At 38.2% G+C, this 20,062-nt stretch overlaps 1 protein-coding gene across 1 annotated transcript; it reads left to right on the top strand.

Annotated features, from left to right (window-relative positions):
* Positions 1-18,307: 18,307 nt before the first annotated feature.
* LOC139696249 (GEL complex subunit OPTI) lies at positions 18,308-19,697 on the top strand. The gene is made up of 4 exons (XM_071594929.1): positions 18,308-18,590; positions 18,691-18,794; positions 18,873-19,002; positions 19,084-19,697. Exons 1-4 carry the CDS (start codon positions 18,483-18,485, stop codon positions 19,123-19,125), a joined length of 384 nt encoding a protein of 127 aa, XP_071451030.1. The 5' UTR covers positions 18,308-18,482; the 3' UTR covers positions 19,126-19,697.
* The last annotated feature ends 365 nt before the right edge of the window (positions 19,698-20,062 follow it).

Genomic DNA, 20,062 nt, shown 5'->3' with positions numbered 1-20,062 from the left:
TACCCATTCCGTCACGATTTGATTCAGGTTCCTCAATCATCCACTCCTCTATTTGGATCCGAAGGGCAAGGAAAAATTTCACAATCACCACGGGACCCTCCGTGTATTACCGTATTACCAATAGTATCAATAAGCAGACGGGCAAGCCCACGCAGTCCCAATGGGACGAAATAAAGTTCTCGCTGTCCACAAAAGAGTCTCAAATCACAGATATTGAAAAAAATTTGAGAAGAATAAAAATTCCCGCTGGATGGGAATGGAATTTCTTTCCCCGAGCCCCTTACTCTCTTTCGACGCTTAGTGTCCATCCGTCAAACGTCCTCCCAACGAATTTGGCAAAGCATCGGAAGCGAAAAATATTTTTCGGGAAAAAAAAATCAAAGGAGGTTTCTCCACATTACAAACCTTCGCCCGCTCAAAATCCCCTCCCTCCAACCCCCCGCCCAATCCCCACAGCTCCTCCCAGCCGTTCGTCACCTTGCTCCACGCCCCCTACCATTTCCTCCTTCAGGTTCCAGTTCAATCATCTTTCCGCGGGGACGGATGGGCTGACCCATTTGCTATCGGAATTTCGACGGCATTTCGCCCCTTCCCCAGCTTCCCGTTGTTCACACGTCAAGCCCCGTTGCGTAGATGAAGTATTACACGGGAAGTGAATAAAAAAGAAACCGGGGATCGGGAAATTGGGAGGAATGATGATGACGGGATCGCAATCGCCCTTTCCCCCTCCCTTCCTCCTCCGCGCCCTTCCGGAATGAACGGGGGTGGAGAGAGAGATAGATGGCAGGTAGTGGGGAAGGGGGGGGGAAATCGGAGACGGACGCTGGGAGATTTCATCAGGTGGACGGAAAGTGCGAGGCCCGGAGATGGTGGGACGGATGGAGATGAGAGGGGGAGGTGCAGTGGTCACGTGCTCTCGAGCTTTTCGCGGCTGGCTGGTGAGGAGATTGAAGGGAGAGGGGGCGGGCGGGGGAGGTTGTGAGAGCAGGCCGAGGATATGTGTACGCGGGAGGGGTGGAGGTAAGGGGGGGGTCATCATTTTTCCGCGGGAAAAAAACGAGACCGAGCGAATCATCCCCCACCCCGAAATGATCACGCTCGAATGATGACAAAAAAAAACCATCGAGGATCGTTAATATTTTTCATCGTCCCCCTTGATTACGTCACGGTCGTCGTGAATGTTGCGCGCCGAATAAAAGCGGCAGGAAGGAGATGCGGAAGAAAAAAAATATAATAATAATAATGACACTAGAGCGAGAGAGAATACGTACGTGCATTTGTACATATATAAAAAAAGAGGAGTCATTCCCTCTCGGCCATTGCGAATAGGGTTTTCGTGGCTAGGAGTTCATTCTCTTCCTCCACCTTTTATCTTTCTCGGCCTTTCCCCTCTATTCTCCACTGCCGTCCTTCTTCCGTGATCCCCTTCCCATCAACCCTCCCACGCCATCATCCCTCGGACCCTTGGCGATAGTTCGGAGGGTGTAACAAAGAGAACCTCCCCCTCCATCCCTCGAACCTCCCCCTTCCTCTTCCCCGCTTATGATACCCTCACGGGCGGACGATTCGCCAAGTGCTCCGCGCGCCACGCAAATGGATTCCAATCATTCCACGGATTCCATACTCTCTCCACCCAACCCCCCCCCCCCGGGCCTACTCAACCCCCACACTTCCTTTCCCTCCGGACCCCTCGACCCCACTATGCCCTTACATAGGGATTGTTTTCTGGGTATCGATATATCTGAACATTCGATGCAGTCGTGGAAGAAAAATTTAATATTAACCACTATTAGAATAATGTGAATTAATGCAGTCCCAAAATTAATATTTCAAGTACTAGCCACGTAAAAATCTTTCGATGATGGTTAACTATTATGCTAATAATCAATAGCCTACAGTTTTTCGCCCCGTCTCGGAAATAGAAACAAGTAAGATCTAGGACATGAGAATATCGATGCGTCAAAGCTCCCGATGTGTTTGTGAAACTGAAATTTAATATTATACTCTAGTCAAATAACACGCCATTTTATGCATTATGATCACGTTTATTCAACTTTGCTGCTAAATAATTTATTAAATGAACATTTACTGCACATATTGCATTTTAAATTATTTCTTGGAAAAAAACATCTAGTAATATGACATGTTCTTGCTAAAACAAAGTGATAGTTAACTGGTTAAATACGCTAATAATTATAAACTTCGTAAACTTACTTCAAGACTTACTAAACCAGTCATTCAGCTTTCTGCAATGTTCCAGAGAAATAAACGAGACTAGAAGAAGGATTTACTTTCATATCCATCCTTATTTTTTGTTACAGTATATAAGATTTGGAATATTAGTGGGTTGAGTGTTTTGAAATACTGTGAAAATCCAAACGGGTAAACTAGTATGTGTGCCAAGTCTATTACTCAGATAAATAAAGCTCATGGCTAATAAAAATAAAACAGGGACAAGGAAAGAGTGCTGACAATCGGTAATACCAGGTACCGTTATAATTTACTCGTGCACAATCGGCCGTTATTTAAAAATGAAATATCAAACTCACTCGCACCTAAACTACCTTAGAGGCCCGAGTGTCTTAAGTTTGAAATTAAACTTATCCAACAAAGTAATTGGATGTCAGATGACAAAGAAAAATCAGTAAAAGATTACTCACTACGTGAGACACTTTACAATGATTCCCGAGATTTGAGGGACCCATTAATTGGGGAAAATGGACAAATTTGTAATTGTTTGACTGAATCAAAATTGTTCTAATTTTCCAACCATAAAAATTAATAACCTATCATATTGCAAATGATATACACAAATAACCCAAAGAATATAACCCATAGCCCGTATATATATATATATATATATATATATATATATATATATATATATATATATATATATATATATAACGAATAACCAGAAGACCAGCCCCAGGATATCTGAATATTCCATAGGATATTCTCTGTTTGTGTTGCAAAAGAAATTGAAATTCAATACATTCAGCAATTGCTAATTTAAAACTATTTTTATTAACGACACTAAGTTAAAACCGTTATAATTTTTTTATCAATCTACTTAACAGTAAGTCAAATTTCACAAAAAGACGTTCAATGAAAATCTGTTACTGAAAACTCTACCAAAAGAAATTTTACGGCAGCCATTGGTTGTTTTCGAGTGATCATATTTTATTTCCTCTCCTTGTAAAAACTATTATCTAACCTTCTATTAATTTTGACGGTATCATAGTATTTAAATAATTAATATATATCAAATTAAATGAACACATATATATTCTTTTATGAGTATTCTATCGCGTACATGCCAGTTTAGTGTCACTATTGTATTTAAATACTCGCCAGCTTAGCAGCAGTGATTTTTGTACCTCCCCTAACTAATTTGAACCGTGTACCACTAGGCCATCCAGCTGGGGCACTACCCGACAGCATGCAAATATTAATGAGGTAATATACGTAAAAGCAAAACAAAAGGTGGACAGATTCTCTAAACAGGATAAATACATCATTGGACGAAAAGGGGTGGTTAAAAACCTGTTAGGTCTATTTTAAGAAAACAATGGCATGCTGTTAAAAGATGGTACTCTGAAATTATTGCAAAAAACAATGCAAGAGTGGTAGTCAATAATAAATTCTGAATCAATGCTAATTGGATTAAAATCAGGTGGCTATAATTACAGCGAAATATCATTGAAATCTACCATCTCCATCAAGATACAGCAGCAGCAGAAAGAGTATGTTGTGTCTATTAGAGCGGGGAAATCGACAAAAAACGCCAGCATTCCTCGTTCAAAACACCTCCTCGGGATCACGATACGAATTATATTTAAAGAATCGAGACGATGCGCATCGATGCTCCTCTATGTATCGTCCTCCTACCCTTAACCCCTACTCCGACCCCTTATCCTGGCGGAGCCGTACCAACTCCCCATTCCCCTCACCCTCGCTCCCTCAGCATTCATCCTCCTTTTTAAAACGCCATCATTTGTTTCAACCATCTCTCTCCTCCGCCCTCTCCTCCTCGCATTATAAACCCTTTTCTCCCCCATCCCCTCCCACCCTCCGCCCCGCCACACCCCCTCGCCCTTCCTCCCTTTTTGCAGCCCGGCCCATTGTTCCCGGAGATGGGTCCCATTGACCACCGTTTTAATTCCCTGCGGTGGCCGTGCAATGCGACTGTCCGAATCACATTTGAAGCGAATAATTACCGACGCGTGACGGCCATTTTTTTCCACGTCGAACTTCGGGGGGATTAAAAACAAGAGAGGAACGCCTCTCTTCCTCTCCCATACTCCTCCCCTTACCACCACCAGAGAGACCCATCCCCTGAGCTCCGCATCCGCCCGATGTCCCTTCGCTTGCCCATCGTCGCGTCCTTAACCCGCCCCCTACCTCCCCTCTCCCCTCACCTCCCCCCCAACCGTACTCCACATGCATGGGCGACCGCGTGCATGCAGGCACGTGTGCACAACTTGTGTAAGTGTGTGTGTGTGTGTGTATGTGTTTGGTACCTAGGGCGTGTGCGGTCTCTTCCATCTGTTTTCAGAGATTCATTATGTGCGGCGCTCGGGAGTTTATTAAGCCCCGTGGGGGAAGGAGGAGGAGGAATGGGAAGGGGCCGTGGGGAGGGTTTGTGGGCGGGGTGGGGTGAGAAAAAAAATGCTCCAAGGGGATTCGGGGGTGGGGATGGGTTGCTTTGGAAGCGGAGGAATGGAGGGAGGAGGACACGATGCACGACGCCTCGTCCCGTGCCCCGTCCGTGGGCCGCGCGGAATGCAGTAATCGTGGGAGAGGAGCAGCAGCACCGGGGGAGGGAGTTGTTTATTATTTCTCTTTCCCTCCATGAATGTGTGTGTGTGTGTGTGTGTGTGTGCGGTGGGGAGCGGACGGTGGGAGAGGGTGGCAGTTTTCATTCAGCGTCCGCGGTTATCAATAGCCTCGTCTCATCAATTTACGGAAAAAATGCCGTTATTATACGCGCGGATGCTTTCCGTGCGGAAAATCCTTTTGTGGACGTCCCTCGTCGGTTTTTCTTGCTCTCCCTCTTATTTCTCTCCATCCCTTTCTATCTCTCTCTCCCTTCACCCTCTGGTGGGGTTGTCGGGACGAGGGTGGGAGAATTCGTCTCCTATTTCCCTTCCTTCGTATTTAGTGTCTTTTTTTTGTTTCCTTTTAATACGTCCACGTGGCAAGCTTTTGTCTCGTCATTTCGTCCGCCCATAACGAATCGCCCGCGACGTTTCCATCCTTCCTTCCCACCACCCCCTCCCCTTCTTCCCACCCTTACGCTCGCACTAATTTCCCGCGGCGGCCTGTCGGTCTGATCAACGGTCCGTGGAAACCTCGGGACGCGGATTAATTAATACCTTCCCCCCCCCCCCATATCCTCTCTCTCCCTCTCCACTCGCGGAAGTAACTCTCGTATTTCGGGAGGAAATGTTATTAAATCGTCGTTTCAAGCTTCGAGGGACACGGTGTGGAGTCCAGAACGAAGAATGAGATCTCATCGTCCGCGTTAAACCGGAGGTAAGGATGAGAATGAGGCTGCGTCGGGCCCACTTCGCACGTGAAAGGATTGGGGAGAGGCGGGATTTCCAACCTTTTTCCGTCATTCATATCGACTCGAATCTCGGTGCCTAATGCAACTTATCAGGTGGCGTGAACGATTGGGGTGGCGGAGAATAATGTGGCGCTGTGAAGCCAACGGAAAGATGAACGAGGAACGCTCTCTCGTTATTAAACACGGAACGTGCACAAAACATAGTCGGATACAATTTGGGAGGAAATTTTACTGTAATTCCGCAGACATTTGAGGATCTTAATATCATAACTGTAATAAAACATCAACAGGCTAAAATTATATGAGACTTAAGGGAAACTTTTTCATGAAACCATTCTCATGGTGGAAATTTCACAATATTCAAAACGTCAAAATTGTTTAATTTTTCACTCTGAACTGGATCATCATCACATAAAATATCAAAGTTATCTCTAGGTCCAAGCAAAAGATTATTGATAAAGTGTTCAAATTATTTCTCAAGCTGGAGAAAACAGACATTTTATGAGACCTTAGATTCTTCTCTTAATCGTAGCATATGTCGGGTTAGATATTCCTTCCAATCCTACAACGGAACGCACATCATCGGCACACACTGGTATACAATACACGTATGTCAGCCATTCATAGACGGAATGACCTTCATGTGGTCTAATTAGTAATGGAAAGAATTCTTTCTACATGTGAACAGCCTATAATAAGTTATTAAAACCAGTATTTGTGTCCAAAAACGATCACCAGATTGGTGTTCCACAGTATTGTGTCCTGGATGTCAAAAGCTCTTTGAGCCGAAAAATAAAACTAGGACTGTTTAGTAAAAAATGGAGCTGAAAACGAACTTCAAAATATTAGGCATTTCTAAGCAAGTATTAAGTGTGTTTCTCCCCAACTGGATGTTGAGGGCACAACTGCCAAAGGTTTATCAAATAAATCTAAAGAAAATACGGCATTTGAAATTTTAATCAAAGTTTTAAAAATATTTTAAGTAAATAAGTAGCATAACATGAAACTTTTCAAAGTTGTTCCTCCATAAGGATAAATATTAGAGGACCTAGGTGCATATAAGTCAAATGACCAGTGGCTTCCTTAAGAACATATTGCGATATTTTTCCCCGTCAGGTTGTGACAATGTAAAGAAAAAAACGGACGCGGGTATTTCAAAATCCGTGACAGTTAAAAGTTATAGGGGAAAATGGTAAACGTCTCGTAATGCAAAATAGTAAAACTTAATCCTGTGAACACAAACACAAATTATTTCTACGTCGCTCACAAGCTGGTTCAGGCAAAAAGTATTTTCAAACTCAACCACAAAGACAAGATCACCCGATTTCGGCCGCCATTTTTGGCATAAATGGACGCACTTCAAAATCCGATTCTTGAACTACTAAATAAATTATTCAACTTAATCAACCTATTGGACTGGAGTAACTCAGTGAAGGCTCTTGATGATTCTTTAGCTATAAAATAAATTATTTACCCCTAACCACCAATTGAGCTGGGATGACCCGGTAAAGGTTCTTGATGACTCTCCAACGCGTAATTTCTTTGCACCGCTAAATTAGACCTTAACAGCTCAGGAGCGGTGGTAAAGGTAACGGAAAATTTTCATCGTCTAAAACTTCGGAAGGTTACCGAGTAGGTGTTCTAACTTCACTTAGTTATAATTGAGTCTATACAGGTATATCGTAATATTTCTCAAATAATGTAATTAAAATTAAGTAATTAAATTATTTCCAAGAAAAGACTGGAGATCTCAGCCTGTCATAGCTTCCAAAATATTTTCTCATTCTCTCTTCTATCTCTTTGCATCATCTGAATGGTTGACTGAAGACGAACCAAATTATCGGGACTTCACCCCTAGGAATTGAGAATTTTTTCTGTCCATTGTCTTTGCTATTTGACATCTGTCCATGGTGACCAATTTCAGAGTAGTAATTGTTTCCATCCCGCCTAATTTGGACCTGCATGCTAAGTGAGGCGTAAATGAAGGATCCCTTTCGTACGAAACCAATGCTTTATCGTCAATCACTTCTGGCTCTCCATCACATTTATAAATGCAACATTACAACTGCAATTTCACAAAACAATCAATCTTTAATGGTGAAGTTAGTTTAAACGGTCTTTAACTCTCCCTTCCTGGATTAACGTTCCCCTATCTATGCCCGTGCGTACCTCTAAAAAACTGTATAAATGACTCTGAGAAATTCGTCCTCATCATTATTATCCTACATGAAAGCGTAAAATTTGCTAGCGCAAGCCACAATTCTATGTAGTGAGATGTTTCCAATATCATGAGGGGCTTGATGATCGAAAATACTTTTCCGAAATTCCTTGCCTCAATTTTGGATTTTATTCAGTGTTGATAATTTCATAAAAATTTTATATATCACAGAAAATAAGTATCCTGATGACAAAGAGGGTGATGGATACTGTGCAAAATGATTCTCACAAAAAAATCCTATGAGGAGTGGGTGATTTTTCAGTCGGAACAATGATCGGAAAAACTTCGGGAGTGGGCGGGCTAAAACTACGTTTCTCACCATTCTTAACAAAAGAGACGGAATTCAAAGAAACTGTGGGAGACGCCGCGACAGACACTATTAATGGATACATCCGCTGATGTGCTTTAAAATGCAACAATGTCAAAGTGTAAAAATCATCTTGGTCAGGGCAAGTTATTTTTACCTTCGAAATTGTTGCATCGTAAGAAACGGAGCCATTAATGTTTCAAAAAAGAAATTTAAAGGTTCAAATAATGCCATAATTTTTAATCACGCTAATAAATTTGGAAGCATTACAGAAATCTCGAGATTGAAAATTTGAAGCAGTACTTCATTATAGTCTTATTCATAATTTTCATCGTCAATTACGTAGAATAAACCTTTCTCTCATAAGTAAGCCCACCACCAAATAATTTACCTAAGCATTGAAGTTACATGAGAAGTTAATATTTGCAAGGTACGTTAGGTTGGAGGATTTGAAACGACTAATTATTCCATTTAAATAATTTTCTATCAAATCTACCGGAGAAAGCTGATTTGAAATAAACTCCTAACTTATTCTGAAAGTTTTATCAGGATCCGTGAAGCATTAGACCAAATTCTATTGATATGGAATGACAGTGTGCTAACAATTTTGAAATTGAGAACCAACAGAGAATTTTTCACGCGCAAGTGCACTAGAGTAACCAATGAATTCAACATACTCTCATCGAACTACATATTGGCGTATTGACTTCAATTTTTTATAATATATCCTGCTGGTTGCATACAGGGTTCGTCCGGAAAATAAGTGTACTGACTCCTGGGCTGGGCGCGCCGCTCCAGGCGCGCCCAGCACCGCTCTGACGGGCTGCAATTGGAGGGGGGTATGTTGGCAAGCGACGCTGAAAAAGGCAGTCGGCTCTGAGCTGTGGTGTAGTGAGGAACTTTGTTAACGCGAACCTCCACGCTCGACCCACGTCACGGAACGCGATGCCGAAGTTTTTGGAGCAGCGTTATTCCATCAAATTTGCGGTAAAGCTTGGGAAATCGTCTACCGAAACTGTCGGTATGATTAACCAGGCTTACGGGGAGTCAGCCATGTCCAGAAACATGATCTTTCGGTGGCACAAGATGTTCGTGGAGGGCAGAGAAGACGTCGACGACGAGTCTTCGAGAGGTCCCCGATGATGCCTTCGCGGGAGCGTTCCAGGAATGGGAACGCCGCTGGAACAAGTGTATCGACTCACAAGGGTCCTATTTTGAGGAATATTAGCTTAAGATATGTAAAAGTGTAATAAATTTTTTTTCCTGAGCTCAGTACACTTATTTTCCGGACGAACCCTGTATATGTAAGCACACATTAACTGGAGAGGTTGTATGGTCGCAAGGTGACCACTTCCCCCTTGAAGAAAGGATGGGAATAAACATTTGTGTCTAAGTAGAAGAGAAAAAATTTTATTCTAAATTCCCCAGGATAGTTAAAATCGATTGACAAAAATAATTACTTTTATTTACCCTGCCATTATGCCTCTGCTGTGGTGTCCTAAACTATCTGCTTCCCTCGCTTCCAAACATAGCTTAATTTTAATTTAGAAGTATTTCACGAAGGATGATAACTGAAGGAAGCAAAAGAAAATATTCTAATATGAAAAATTTTATTTATCACACATAAATATTGGGTTTTCTTAAGATAATATTTAAAGAAAAGACTAGTGAAAATTGTAACATGGAGCTAAGTTTAGTATGAAACTTATTCATTAAGGTACGAAATCAGCATAGATTACAGGGTTTTCTGATGTAAGAGTGAAGAGGCATTGAAAAAATTAAATGTGTAGAAAGGAAAACCAACGATAAAGTTCTTGGCATGACAGTGATAGAGAGAAGGTTGTTGTTGGGAGAAATTTGAAGAAGGCCTGACAAATAGATTCAGAAGATAATGGGAAGAAATGAGATACTGAACACAGTAATAGAGGGGAGAATACTGGGAAAGCGAGGTAAAGGAAGGAAAAGAATAGACATTTTGAATGCAATTAAGGGAAGTAGGAAGTACGGAGAGCTAAAGAATGAAACATTGAAATGTTCAGTTTGCAGTCTAGGGATCGGTTTTATCATATTAGTCACGGCTTGGGAACAAAATAGTCTGGACTGCCATGGTCTATAAAAAACCAACACTAAGCCTGTAGATTAAAAAGTCATGGGTTTTATGCCAGAGGGACACATTTCCCCTTCCAAATACACCTTCCCCTCCCTGCAATAGTTCCAGTATCTGTAACTTTTTTGCAAGCAACTAATGGCACACTAAATCTGAGATGTAAAGTTTTCAAAACAATTTCTCTTAAGGCTGGTATATTCTTTTGTATACTTCTTCCTGCTTCATCCAAATGGTGCACACCCTAAAATGTCCAATACCAAATCTCTATTCCAATAAATGTTGAAGGATGTCACAGAAGGGAGAAAGTAGGATGGCATGAGAAAAATTAAATGAAAACAAAATCACACCTTGAACCTCCATTGACCTTTTTTTTGATATTTGCACATCACCAACAACGAGAGGTAAAAAACTCCATGAAACTTCTTGAAGATGATGTGGAAGCGATGAAACCGGACAAGGTTAATTTGGAAGGTGAGCTTCAGTGGTATAGGTACATGGGGGAAACTGTTTCCTCAAGGCTTCCTCAACGAGATTGCGGCAAGCTGGTATTATTTACAAAAATAGGAGAATGTTTAAGCTTTTAAATGATGCATGAATGATTGAAAATAAACATTTTCTTCCACTGCTAAAAAAGTGGGAAACTTCAATTTTGGGAGTATTCTGGTATTCTGAGTTTTGTGGCCCATCCTCTTTCATTACTCTTCCCATTTTGCATTTTCACATTTAATGACATCATCAGTCATCTTATATACCTAGATCTGCATCTTGGGTTGCAACCAATACTTAGAGAGTATAACAACCATCAAGTCTGTATCTAAGACTGCCCAATGTTGGCCCTAGGAAACTGGTAAAAGATAAAATGAAACCGTTTCTGATATGTAACTTCGAGTCTTCCTTTTCACAGCTCATATGTGCTAATTCATTATTTGTAGATGGTTCCCTTTATTTTTTCCTTGTACTAATCCATTGCTCCAAAAACCTAGATAAATCTTTTTGACTGAAGGTTTTTTAGTTCATAAAATCAAGTAAAGCAAGGTAGGTAAGTAAAAGTTGTGAATGGAAAGAATATGTGGGTGTGCTCACTGCCAAATGTTGTAGACAGAAATTGGTAGAGTGGCATTGCGATTATCCCAATAAACTTACAAGATTCTCATATTGTTCTCTCCTTGGATATTGATCATTGCAGTGACATAAAAATATTTAAGTGTAAAATCAGAATGGTAACTGATAACCAATGTAATAATTACAGTCCATTTTATTAGCTTCTGTATTTGGAGACATTTTCAGGGCTATTTTGTGAAAATAAATATGACCCTTATTTTGAATTTTCTATTCCAGCAATGGGATAAGTCAAAATAATGAATTATATCATAAATAATAATTTTCATGGATGAATTCAAAAAATTTATGAGATAAAAATGAGATATGAGATATTTATTTTATAAAAATGAATTAATAGGCACTTACTGCAAAGTTGAAAAGCTGTGCGAAGAGTTTTCACTGCAAATACACTTTCTAAAGGCGGTAGAGCACAGATGTCTATCATGACTGCAGCATGGAGAAACTTCATGGACCAAAAAATTAATAAAAAATAAGAATAATCATTCCTAGTGTTATTCACTAATAATAAGTACACATATGACCGAATATAATTACTTAATATGAAATGGCACTCATAGCCAAAGGTTAAGTTATTTCATACCTCATTCTGATTTAATGAGTATATCTTATGATATCATATTCCAAGTTCTAATATCAATCAATTATGCAAGTACTTATGAATTCTAGACAACTAATGAATATATTCATCTTAAGCATCAATGTGTCTTATTTTCTCATAAATGTAAACATTTCTTTAATCACATATTTTTATTGAGTATCAACTCCTAAAAGTCATACCATTGTTTGACTGAAGCACCTTTAACCAATTATTCAATAAAGCAAGGCCTTTCACTGATAAAATATATGTTAATAAAAAACCCCAGAAACACAGTAATCAAGCCGAAGGTCGGTTTGATTGGTGATGGAAGAGTTCACCCAGAACTAAGCCTGATGGCATGTGAAATTCACATATCAGGGTAGGAGGGCCAGTTCCATTCCCTGTGCCGGTTACGGTTTCCCAGGAAGATCTGGTACCCAAAAAATCACATAGCTTGGGTGGAGCTGCAGGTGCCCAGAGTGCCATGCCCGGGAATCGAACCCGGGACACTCCGGTCAGTAGTCCAACGCTCTACCCACTGGACTACTGCAACCCAAAATAAACTAATAAATATATATAAATATAATAAAAATATATTGATAAAAAGAAAATAATTCTTACCCATAGAAATTCAATGACTTTCAATGGGGATGTTATTTTGTATAAAAGCACTGAATTGATGGTGAATTTCAATAAAAACTATGGTGAATTTCAATAAAAACTATCATTATTTATAGGGCATTTTGTGGCATGTTCTGATACCCAGAGCGACATAAAAACTAGAGAAGCTAAAAGTTGTGATTCCTTATGAATTAATACCCGAACAGCATTTACCTGCTACATATACTCTTTTCTTTGTTGCATACTTTACTGTCTCTAACTGTGGGGTAGCTAGAGGAGGATTAAATTGTTTTCCCCACTACAAAAAATGGTCGTCCATATTATGTCATATCGCACTTGGAGAACAATTTAGACCTCTTTTTGTCACCAATGACATTATGACTGACTGTATACGGCCAATAATTTTATGACCATGTCAGCTATCCAGGACTTTTTTATATTTGCGTATACCAAATTATCTATCACATTATAAAACTAAGAAATATGTTAAGATACATATATTTAACACTAAACTCCAATTCCAGCTGTCATTAGAGGAATTTTATTTTATTTAAGACTTTATTGTTGTAGATTTCAGTAATCTCACTTCCGAATGACTGGATCAATATGTGTAATTATGTACATTTCTGTTGATTCTTTTGGCAATATTATGCTGTTAAACCGTTTAGCAATTAACAAGGAGTTATTATTGCACAATTTTGCAAGATTGAATTATATTGGTAGAGCTCCATTAGGGCAAGCTACTTATAAAATATATCCCTGTTGAAAGTATGCAAGAGACAAGATCATTTTATCTCTCTTTAACTAATGGCTTGGTCTAGTGGATGGTCCAAATGGTCCTGTTTTTGCTACTCTCTTGATTTGTACATAGCTAGGTCTCCATCAATGCCTCTACGCTGTTTCAATACTGCAGCCTTCATCTTCCCCTCCCTTTCCTCCTACTATCCTCCCCTACAAAATATTCAGAATAGAGTTAAACATACTGACTACACATATGACCTTTAATTTATTTATTTATGTTTTTATCGTTTAAATGAGGTTCCTATTCCCATGCATTTCCTTTAGGACTTCCTCATTTGTATCCCTTTCTTCCCAGCTCATCTTGATCATCCTTCTCCAGATCCACATTCCCATTGCTTGAGAACATTCTCCCTCCATCTTCTCCATGATCCAATTCTAACTTTCATGGAGTATTGCGTTTCAAATGAAGTTTTTCACAAAATAATTCTGAATTTATAAGTTAAAATCACTATCCCTATGGGCTACCCTTCACAGTTTATTTACCATTGCCACTCTTATCTTTGTGTATGTGAAGCACATTTCATCCTCAGCATGCATTCTCATAAACAAAAAACGGTTTGACTTGTCATTGTTTACTGTAACCATAGGCTATCATGTGGTGTTTTGTTTTGGCTCACAGTCATTGGCTTTGTTTCTCTGAAATTAATCTTTAATTCCCATTTATTAAACAAAGTAGATAAAATCATTTTCATGTGGAATTAAAAACCTTATCAACTGGCAGACAGGGCTGTCATATACTGGGTTCACTTTTCTAGCCTTTGTTGGCAGAAATTTTTATGAATGAAAAATGACTGTTTAACTCCAATACAAATTTGTTTTACTGATGTACATAAGTAAATGATATTTTATCCTTTTGGAGAGGTACATCCAGCAAATTGGACAATTTTCTTTCATTCCTCAATGACTGACAAGACAAATATTCATTTTGCCAATTAAATTACAGCATTCAATTAATTTTTGGACCTTTCCATCATCAGAAAAAAATAAACACCATTTGGAGAGCTATGGAAAACAAATGATAGCAGGAAACAATATACCCACGAATTTAATGGAATGCAATTTTGAGATACACATATCTACCCCTCCACCCAATGAAATTAAATTTGTTCCCCTTTTCTTGAAGACGCCATTTCTTTCAAATCATTATGGCTCAATATTATTCCATTAGCCCATATCTCCGCCTATTTATTTAGCTCATTTTCAATTCACTGTTGAAAATTAGTACTGGAATAAACAATATTGACGGAAGATAAACATTTACTCTGTGTGGAGAGAAGATGGCAGAGATGGAATGAATTTAACATAAAAATGAGGACACAATAAAAGTACTAATGAAGAATGTTTACATTCTACCATGATAACTAACAAGAAAAGAAAATAAATGAGGCAAATGAAAAGTGGTATGCAGATGAATAGAGAAAGATGACAGTTTGCCAATATTATCCAGAGAGAAAAGAAATACCTCCTTGAAAGAGCACTTTCCAGTCTCTAAAATCAGGATGAACTTAAACATATGTAACCCTATTCATTTTGAAGTAATCCACAGACATTCTTGTTCTCCCATTCCTCATAGAATGTTTTCATTAGTTATTTGGTCCATCTATTTGATTTTCATAATTCCTCTTAATCATGAAAATGTGTCTTCTGCTAACAATGTAATCAACCTCTTGTATCCATAGAGAATCAGAGTTACATATATCTCTTTCTGATAATTTTTTTAAAATTTTGAGGGTTATGCTTTCTGGTCTGAGTAGATTTGACCCTGACTTCTTCTATTCAGCTAATTGTGTCTTTTTAACCCTTTCTATCATAAGTGAGCTGGATTTTTGTTCAGCAAAACTCTTTAAATGCTTTTAGTTTTTTCTTCTACATTTCTAACTTTGCTTGATATTCCTACAATAGTCTATCATCTAGTTATTGCTTACTTTTTACCTCTTTGTCATTTCATTTCATAGCTTTATCCAAGGTAGCAGGTGTTCTTTTCAGATTCCGTTTTGTTCCTCAAATACATTATTATTATTGGCAAAAGAAAACTTGCTGATGTTGTAAGATAAAACTACTAAGCAAAATTTTGCATTTTATTTTCAAAGCTTAGTAATTTTATCTTTCCAAATGAAGATGAAAGTTCACAAAGTTAGGGCAGTCAAACTTTCTGATTTATTCTCCTTAAAAGTGCATTTTTTTGATATTTTCTTTGCTTTCTTTTACTGCCTTCTCCATGTAAACTCTGCCATGATAAAATAATGATTTCATGTAATACATAAAAAATAATGTCCTCCTTGATGGAAGACAAAGCAGCAACTTGGCCTAAAAGTCCTGAGACAAAGAACATGAAAACCTAATAAGAGGAGTTCTGGGACTCAGTGTATGACAGAGTGACAACTTGGCAAATATTACAACCCTAAGTCTTAGGTTATCAATGGTGATTCCAACAATGGTGCTTCAATTGAACAATGAACAAAAATTTGCTTCACAGTAATAATACAAGTGTATTATGTAGACAATTTGCACCAGCCAATAAGGGGATTATTGAGAGTACCAAGAGTTTCCCTAGTTGGGAAATGATTTTAATGGGTTCTGGGACTTTGCACTGCCACACTTCTTAGCACCACCTAACACAACACTAGATATTTTAACACTTGACATTATAAAAAATCATTCTCCAACTCCACATTCTTTCTGCTGACCATAATTCCACTTGACCTGTCCATTCTTTCCCTGTCTCTATCTTGCTCACTTATCATTCATCCCTCTATTAGAGTCTTTGACATGCCCTTGCCACTTAATGTGCCTTGCATCCATTTCTACTGCTTCCTTTGAAGTTCTCCTACAACTATGTGATATCATCTACTGTAATAATAACTTGCTCATTTGTTTTTCTTTTTGTCATCTTCCAAACCCACATTTCAAAAGCACCAAAACAATGAAGTTTCTGAGTCAGGCCATACTATACCCCATATTAAAGTGTACATAGTCTTTTCTTCATTTCATTTCCTCAGATCAATACAATCATCTCTCTCTTCTTTGTAAATGTTTTAATGCAATGCATTTTTTTGCCAAGAAGATTTTAGTCAATATGTCAAGATTATTGAAAAAGAATTCCATATTCAGCTTTCAGCCATTCCTTTACCCTCAATAACTTGGCCTCATGTCAGACCTCTGCCACATGCATAAGAGTGTGAATTTATCTGGAAATAAAAGGGAAGTGGAAGGGAGCACATCCAGAAAATTCAAGTGCCATGGGACAGAAGTGAAAACTTAAATGTCCGTAAAATATAAATCTGCATCTCTCTTCTCCCTCTTTTTCCCACTTTTCTATTCTCACCTCTCTTAGTGGAAATTTTGCATACATTCTGGACATAGGTCCGTACAGTAAGTGATGAAACAAACTGCTGACTTATTTTGGCTTACCATTTCATCAACATGGGCTTAATGATATATTACTGGCAATGGATAGACTTGAAGTTGAATACATTAAAAATAAATGTGAAAACAATATGATATTGCTAACATCAAGCCACTTGGAAAATCAAGTACAGAACCAAAAGACCTTGAAACCTGACCATGAAAATGTATTGAATGAAATGGGAACTCAGGCTAGCATAAAACTACTCATAGGTGATCTCATAAAATTCATTGCAGCAGCAATTTGAATTGCTGATGATTTTCTTCAGTTAGTGATGTCCCAATTGGCTCTCTGTAGCCACAATGGCTTAAATTACCATTTGAAACTTTTCTTCCACAGAGAAGAAAATATCCTCCATGTAAGGTGCTGTAAACTCACACAAAGTCCAGTAATCCTTACTTTGTTTGGGGTTAATCAATTCTAATTACAAATACACAAACCTCATCATTTTGACGACTCAATAGGTTTACAAAACATTTTGCGGTATGACATCATGAGCTCACTATGTTGCAAAACATTTGCTAGCATAATTTGAACTACTGCTTGGAAGGTCAGTGGAAGTATGCTTAAATATTAATGACATGGATTAATGCAATTATTACAGCATGCTGCACTAGGCATCTCACCTGATACATTACAATGATAATTTTTTTATGCAACCAAATGTAACATCATATTTAGGTTACTCATTTTCCCATCCACACTATGCCCGAACTCCATTTTCAAAAGTATGAAGTAGCTACATACAATAATGCAAATAATTAGCCAAATTAAGCAGTCGGCAATGAATCACCAGCAAGAATATCTTCGAACCATTTTTGTTTAACCAAAAGAGCTCAGGGCCCAGGTAAAATGTTTTATGCTAATTAATCGAAGAAAATTAATGGCCATCATCATAATCATGTTGAAATGATTAACCAAAATATGCCAGAACCGATATTTAGTGTCATGCAGACTGGAATTCTTATTTTGACATTAATGGGTAGGATTGTGGAATTTTTATATCAATTATTTGTTCATGTTGTAAGCTTACATATTGAAATTTCCTGCATAAATATCCCATAAAATATTGAAATTTTCAGCTCAAGGTTATCATTCCTTAATTTTATGTCACATTGGCATGTATACCGAGCTCAATTATAGTTTTGCAAAATACATACCAGTGGATGTTGTTCAAGAAATTTCAACTGCGGTCGGCTAGGCTAGTTTAATTGCCAATATAAACCTAGGTATGCTGGAAATATCAGGAATTTTCACAGATTCAGGTAATCAATGCAGTGTACAAAATGCCAGTTCCTCCTCCGCCGACGGTAGGTGTTGATATCTATTTGTAACCGCCGCCAAAAGAAAAAATGTTCCCTTTGGGAATCAATTCAACGAAAAATAACATTGATTTCCGAAGTTCCATTAGGTCTCAAATCTAAAACTACACGATAAAAAATATTATAATCTAGCGGCATTAGAGGGTCAAAAGCACTTTAAAACACATACCTTGTTTCGCCATTTCAAAATCCCTCTAATTTGTGTCACCTCGATGACCTTAAGTGCCATCTATAATCAAATTAGTGTACAAATGTACACCTCACACAATCACATGACGGTCAACATGCGGTAATCGTAGTGATGTTGGTTGTATAGTAATTCGTTAAGTGTTTCGTTCATCGGCTTTTAATTTGCTGCATGTTTGTCCAATGCAATATACTTCTTCCAAGCACTAACACTAGATAACAGGAAATACTGAATCGTTCATCATGTCCGCCAAAAGAAAAGTGCCTGAACGGAATGGGACTTCCAAACTGACCTCCTTACCATCTGTATGGACCCGGGCATTTACGTGTAACTCGGAGTGGCCCGATAAAGTACATAAAATGATTGAATTTGGAAGCGCTTTTTTGTAATTATATGCCGATTTTCCTTATTTTTCGATACTGTTTTTTAATGCATGCGCTTCTTTTACAGGAGGAGTTTTTAGATGTAATATATTGGTCTCGTCAAGCATTGGGTATATTCATTGGCATACTTTGGGGTTTGATTCCGCTGAAAGGATTTATTGCTTTACTTTTGTGAGTATGAATTTAGAGTATGTCAGTTTTGCTTTTAATCATCAACGACCAGTATTAAATGGTACAATTTTTATCCAGGTTTGTTCTAGTAAATGCCGGATTGATATATTTGTATTTTACGAGCTTCCAAAATGTTGACGAAGAAGAATACGGTGGATCATGGGAATTAACGAAAGAAGGATTTATGACATCTTTTGCTGGATTTTTGGTGAGGTTTCGAAATGCTATATTAGTATAATTTAATGTTCACGGCAATTTAAAATAATATTAATCAACTCTAAATTTTCAGGTTACCTGGATAATTATTTATTCTGGTCTTCATTTTGAATGATGAAAAGAAAAAAAGGAGTGACAACGAGTTTTTGAATGTTCATATGAAGATATTGTGAATTTTGAACAATATGGTTGGCGTTCATCATGTCAGGTGAATGTATAATTCACATTGGCGGGTTTAAGGAGAGCTTGCTTAGGTTTATCGGGTGTTTGAAGTGACATTTTGGTCGTGATGACAGCGGAAATATTTGCAATACTGTAGCTGAAGAGGGCATTTACTGACTTGAATAAGATTTTCCTGATGCCTTATTGTGTGAAACGTGCTCCAAATAAGTCATCGAAAGGTGGCATTTTAACGTGTTATTCACCCTCCACTGACTAAAAACGTTTTATCCCTTGTACTTGATGCCTACCACACTACTCAGATTGAATCACTGTTGCATTATACCCATGTTGTCATTCTCCATTCCATTGCCTTGTGAGTGTTAATTCATTGATTTTATGGTTTTTACATACAAGGAAAGAGAACTCCATGCTTTGCAAGTATCGTATGATATGCAAAGAATATCATTTAGCATGTTGATACTGTTTTTGAAGTCATTAAAATAAATTATGGTGTTTGTTAAAATAGATTGCATTAATTTTTTTACAAGTTTTTATATGACCCAAATATTCAAGAAATTGTCTTCGTGAATGTCCATCTTTTAAACGACGGAGAGTCCAAATTCAGTGCATACCTGTAGATCAATCAATTTAATCGATTTGTATGCATAACATCAGTATATATGATGTTCATCTTTCAAAGGATTAATAATTGTGTGGTTACTCGACCTCTTGATTTGAAATGGAATGAGTTTAATATACCTAAGCAGTATTTTTTCACTCATGAAATACTTCTGTGGACGTTAAGGGAGTAGTAAACACGCATTCCTTACCATTAATGCCTGTTCACTTTTTCTAACTTTTTTGTTGCATGCATTTTGTAGAACACCAGA

The sequence above is a fragment of the Hetaerina americana genome, unplaced genomic scaffold (assembly GCF_022747635.1).
Source record: "Hetaerina americana unplaced genomic scaffold, ioHetAmer1.1.p SCAF_7, whole genome shotgun sequence".
Lineage (NCBI taxonomy): Eukaryota > Metazoa > Arthropoda > Insecta > Odonata > Calopterygidae > Hetaerina > Hetaerina americana.
This window is presented reverse-complemented; position numbering and strand designations above follow the sequence as displayed.

What these genes read in the sequence shown, in the direction of transcription:
- LOC139696249 (XM_071594929.1), top strand. Translation starts at nt 18,483, where the DNA reads ATGTCCGCCAAAAGAAAAGTGCCTGAACGGAATGGGACTTCCAAACTG. An exon ending in GGATTTATTGCTTTACTTTT is followed by an intron (nt 18,795 to 18,872) that starts GTGAGTATGAAT and finishes ATTTTTATCCAG; the next exon opens with GTTTGTTCTAGTAAATGCCG. An exon ending in CATCTTTTGCTGGATTTTTG is followed by an intron (nt 19,003 to 19,083) that starts GTGAGGTTTCGA and finishes CTAAATTTTCAG; the next exon opens with GTTACCTGGATAATTATTTA.